The following is a 5138-nucleotide window of genomic DNA, read 5'->3' on the forward strand; positions in this document are numbered from 1 at the left end:
CACCCTGGAAACCGCGGCCAAGATCTGCAGGGCTGAAGAAGCCGCACAGCAGACCGGTGACGGCATGGTACCGGCATCCGTGAATGCCGCAACAAGGTCATCGTATCAACGCAGCAAATCCGCTTTGGTTAGTAAGCCGAAATCTGCTGCAGCTGACAAGCCGGCGAAGTGCTCGCAGTGCGGACGATCCCAGCACACGAAGTCAATGTGTCCTGCCAAGGGCAAAGAGTGCCGTAAGTGCAAGGGCAGGGACCACTTCGCGGCAATGTGCCGCAAGACCATCGCATGCCTCACCATTCACGCAGTGCAGGCTGGTGACAAAGTGATGCTGTCAACACGTCTTGACGACAACGACCGGTCGTGCACGTTAGAGTGGTTGCCAGATACTGGCTCGGATGTTGATGCTATTGGTGCTAGTCATCTCCGCAGACTTGGTGGCAGTGTAGCTGATCTGGAACCTGACCCCGACCATGTTGTCGCCGTGAACGGTCAGCCATTGACCAGCTTGGGAACTGTTCCCGCCAGGGTTGTCGCTCGTGATGTCACGCACACCACTCGTCTACATGTGTATGACGAACTCAGTAGCGCATTGCTGTCGCGCTCATCGCTCAAGGCGTTAGGTTTCTTGCCGCCTAACTGGCCACAGATCGCTTCAGTGACACATCGGACATCCCGTTCTGCAGAGCACAGCAACCCTACACCAGACCAGCATGTACGTATCCGCCAGCGACGAGTTCGCTGACGTATTTGCAGAGGACACGCTCCGACCCATGGACGGTCAGCCGATGCACATCCAACTCGCGCCTGACGCCCAGCCGTTCAAGTTGAACAATGCCCGTTGGTTACCTTACGCCTATGGTGACCAGGTGAAACTCCAGCTGGACAAGATGGTCGCAGATGGCATCATCGCACCGGTCTCAGAGCCAACGGAGTGGTGTCACCCCATCGTCATAGCCGAAAAGAAAGGCACTGCAGAAGTCCGGATGACGGTGGATTTCACTAAGCTTAACAAGCCAGTCGCCCGGCCCGCGCATCCCATGCGTGCACCTCGCGATGTCGTTTCTTACCTTGGTAACGCCCAGTATTTTACCAAGCTGGATGCTCGCCACGGCTACTGGCAGGTCCCCTTGGACGAGGAGTCCAGAAGCTTGACCACATTCATCACACAGTGGGGCAGATATCAGTACCTGCGGAACCCACAAGGTCTGATTTCTGCTGGCGACGAATTCAATCAGCGGACCGATGCAGCATTCGCTGGTATTGAGCAATTCTCCAAGGTCGTGGATGACTGCCTGGTCTTCACTGGTTCCTTTGAGCAGCACCTGGAACGAACTCGTGAAGTTCTTCAACGCGCTCGTCGGTATGGTATCACCCTGTCAGCCAAGAAGTTTGCTTTCGCCGAGGCCGAGATCAATTTCTGCGGCTACGTGATAAACAAGTCCGGCTGGAAGACAGACCAGGAAAAGACCCGCGCTATCACCGAGTTTGAGATCCCTGCCAATCGCACTGACTTGCGATCATTCATGGGTCTCGTCAACCAGTGCAGGGATTTCAACTCACCATCGCCGAACACGCAGCGCCTCCCCGCGGTCTGCTGAAAGCCAAGAATGAGTTTCTCTGGCTACCCAAGCACACAGTCGCTATGGACGCTGTGAAGCAAGCACTTGTTGACCCACCGTTATTGGCCTTCTTCGACCCGTCAGCACAGACACATCTCGAGTGTGACACCGCTAGGACCAAGGGTCTTGGATTTGGCCTCTGGCAGTACCAGAATAATTCGTGACGCCTCATTCAGTGCGGCAGCAGATTCATCACCGACACCGAATCCCGGTACGCAATGATCGAACTGGAGATGTTGGGTGTCGCCTGGGCCATCCGAAAATGCCACACCTATCTTGCTGGCATGTCGTTTCATGTAGTTGTTGACCATCAGCCCCTTGTTCCAATATTGAACACCTACACACTGGACCAGGTTGAGAATCCTCGGCTCCAACGTCTGATGACCAAGGTACAACTCTATCAATTCGACGTCTCGTGGCGCAAGGGCTCTGAGCATGCCTTTGCTGACGCCTTGTCGCGTGCTCCAGTGCAGAACCCGGTTGCCGATGATCTCCTGGGAGAAGCCGACTCGCTATCTGGACAAGCCATCCGTGCATGCCTTCAGCAGGATGACTCCGGATCAGCGCTATTTGGTCTCCCGTTCCACGAGCTCCGCGATGCCGCTCAGTCTGACGTTGATTACGTGCAGTTAGTCTCCTATATTCGTGACGGCTTCCCTTCTGCCAGACGTCACATGCCACCTGCTCTCGCTCCGTATTGGAATGGCCGTGAGCACCTCACCCTGGATAACGGCACCGTCCTCCGTGGCTCTCGTCTTGTTGTGCCCAAGTCTCTACAACGCCGTGTACTGACTGACCTGCATTCGTCTCACCAGGGCCTGGAACGTACCAAGCGTCGTGCGCGTCAAGTGGTTTACTGGCCGAGGATGAGTGATGACATCACAGCCCTGATCTGTGCCTGCCCTGTCTGTCGTGAGCTCCAACGTTCGCAGCAGAAGGAGCCATTGATGCGCGAGCCACAGCCGACATTTCCATTCGAGTATGCCAGCGCAGATCTCTTCTCCTGTCAAGGCTGGCAGTTCCTGGTATATTCTGACCGTCTGTCCGGCTGGCCGTGTGTAGCTCGAATTGGCCGTACCGCTACCTCCCATGACATCATTTGTCACTTCCGCCGTTGGTTCGCAGATGTTGGCGTACCGTAGTAACCGCTGTTGTCATGGAAGGCATGAATCGCTTCATTCCACACAAAGAACTTTCGACGAAACCAACAGATCCATCCTGGTGGACGCCGGAATGCTCAGCCGCTACCCAGGCAAAGAAGAATGCATGGAACCGTCTCAGGAGACACCCCACCTGCCACCAGCAACTCATTGACTACAATGCCAAAGTCCGAGCCTCTGCCAATTGCCGTCGTCTCGCAAAGCAGGCAGAATCTGCCCGCATCCGAGATCGGCTCAAACATGGATCACTGCGAAACAAGCAATGGTGGTCACTCCTGAAGCAAGCTGCAGGCTCTGGCCGCAGCTCGTCTATCCCTGTCCTACGCAATGCCCAGGGCAGAGAATATGTCACCAACCAGGAAAAGGCTACTTTGCTGCGAGCAAATGCAGTCTAGGTGATCAATATCTACAGCACTCCGACCTTCCTCCTAGGTGTACATCTGCCCTGACAACTGTCCGATTTCGGGAAGCGACAGTCCAGCGCCAGCTCCGCCAGCTGGATCCAACCAAGGCTACCGGACCCGATGGCATCCCTGCCAGAGTTCTGAAGCAGTGCTCAAAAGTTTTGGCTGCACCACTTGCCAAGCTGTTCCCACTCTGTTTTCGGTGTCATGTCCAGCCCTCTTTCTGGAAAGTAGCCCTTGTGGTCCCGATACACAAGGAGCAATCTCATTCTGCTGTTAAGAACTACCGACCTGTGTCCTTGTTATCTGTTGTCTCCAAAGTCATGGAGATGATTGTCAACACTGCCATAATCAATCATCTTGAGCATGAAAAGGCTCTGTCCATCCACCAGTACGGATTCCGGCAGGGGCTCAGCACATCTGACCTTCTCACGTCTCTCAACCACTCCTGGGTCTCCGAAGTCAACCGTGGTGGCGCAGTCCGCGTGCTGGCTGTCGACATAGCAGGAGCATTCGACAAAGTTTCATACCGAGGCGTGCTCCACAAGGCTGCGTCATATGGCATCACTGGTCCCCTCCTCAACTGGCTGTCTGACTACCTGTATGACAGGAAGTTGCAGGCAGTAGTCGGCGGAGCATCTTCAGAACCATACAAGATTGATGCTGGGGTCCCACAAGGGAGCATCCTTGGGCCCACACTGTTTTTGCTGTACGTGAATGACGCCTGCGACGTCCTACCGGAAGGGATCTCTCCGGCTGTTTACGCAGATGACACCACGCTTTATGCCCACATCCCAACGCCACATGCTGTGACAGAAGTGTACAGCAACCTCCAAGCTGGTGTGGATGCACTTGCTGAATGGGGTGCTCAGTGGTGCGTCACTTTTGAGCCAACGAAATCACAGGCCATGACTGTGTCCCGCCACCGCAGACCCTGGGAGACACCACCCATCAGGTTCAACGGCACAGCGGTCCCGGAATGCTCGCGGCTGAAGCTCCTTGGAGTGACGTTTGATGCCCATCTAACATACTCGGAGCATCTTCGAGGAACTGCAGTGCGTGCCACACAGCGAATTGGTTTCTTCCGGAAGGCGTGCCATGTCCTGGACCCACTGGGCCGGGCCACAGCATACCGGGGGTTCATTCGGCCTCTAATGGAGTACTGTCCACTTGTATGGATGGGAGCTGCGGCTACCCATCTCTCACAGCTGGACCGAGTCCAGCATCGTGCCCTCACCCTGATTGGGACAGGGGCTGCAATGGACACTCTGTCCCTGCGGCGCCGTGTGGCCGGCCTCACAACTCTGTACAAGCTCCATTACATCGCAAGCCCGCCAGCTCTTGCAGCGACACGCCCAGCCAGAGCTATCGCACCCGCCATCGCGCCTGCCACACGTCGCCGCTCGGCAGCCAACCTTGCGCACGAGCTTCAACTCCAGACAGCCCTACCTGCCAGATCGTGCAATGTTGCGCTGCGCTCTTTCCCGGAGTGCCTTATCGAAGCCTGGAATGAACTGCCAGCCACTCTCCTCCGCAATGCACCGTCTGCCAAAGGGATGCAGCAGTTCAAGGTTCAGACCTACCACTACCTGAAACGGTCGGGTTGGTCATTGGCCACGGACATCGCCCCCTAGGCTACTGCCAGTACGACCCTGTTCATGTTCTCGGAGCACTCTCTTCTCATCAAACTCCCAATCCATCTGTCTTTATCTCTCTCTAACTCTCCTCCATTCTAACTCTAATCTTTCGTCAAATCTGCACGGCAATCAGCCTCTACTTTCGCCTCAGCATCATGATCTTGATACTGCTATATTTGTACTTGTTTGCGTACTTGTTTGCACTCATATCTTGGAATAACAAGTTTCCTGGTTTCCTACCACCCCCCCCCCCTCCCTCCTCTCTTTCCTACCCTTAGAGTTCTTGCTCTCCTGCTCCCCTCCCCGCCCTTCCACTCC

General features: G+C 55.5%; 1 protein-coding gene across 1 annotated transcript; it reads left to right on the top strand.

Moving 5' to 3' along the window:
* The first annotated feature begins 1837 nt into the window (after window positions 1–1837).
* Window positions 1838–2761, top strand: LOC135810492 (uncharacterized). The gene has a single exon (XM_065323983.1). It carries the CDS (start codon window positions 1838–1840, stop codon window positions 2759–2761), a length of 924 nt encoding a protein of 307 aa, XP_065180055.1.
* Window positions 2762–5138: the final 2377 nt, after the last annotated feature.

The sequence above is a fragment of the Sycon ciliatum genome, chromosome 2, assembly GCF_964019385.1.
Source record: "Sycon ciliatum chromosome 2, ocSycCili1.1, whole genome shotgun sequence".
Classification (NCBI taxonomy): domain Eukaryota; kingdom Metazoa; phylum Porifera; class Calcarea; order Leucosolenida; family Sycettidae; genus Sycon; species Sycon ciliatum.

Coding starts and splice junctions, on each gene's coding strand:
- LOC135810492 (XM_065323983.1), top strand. CDS start 1,838: ATGATCGAACTGGAGATGTTGGGTGTCGCCTGGGCCATCCGAAAATGC.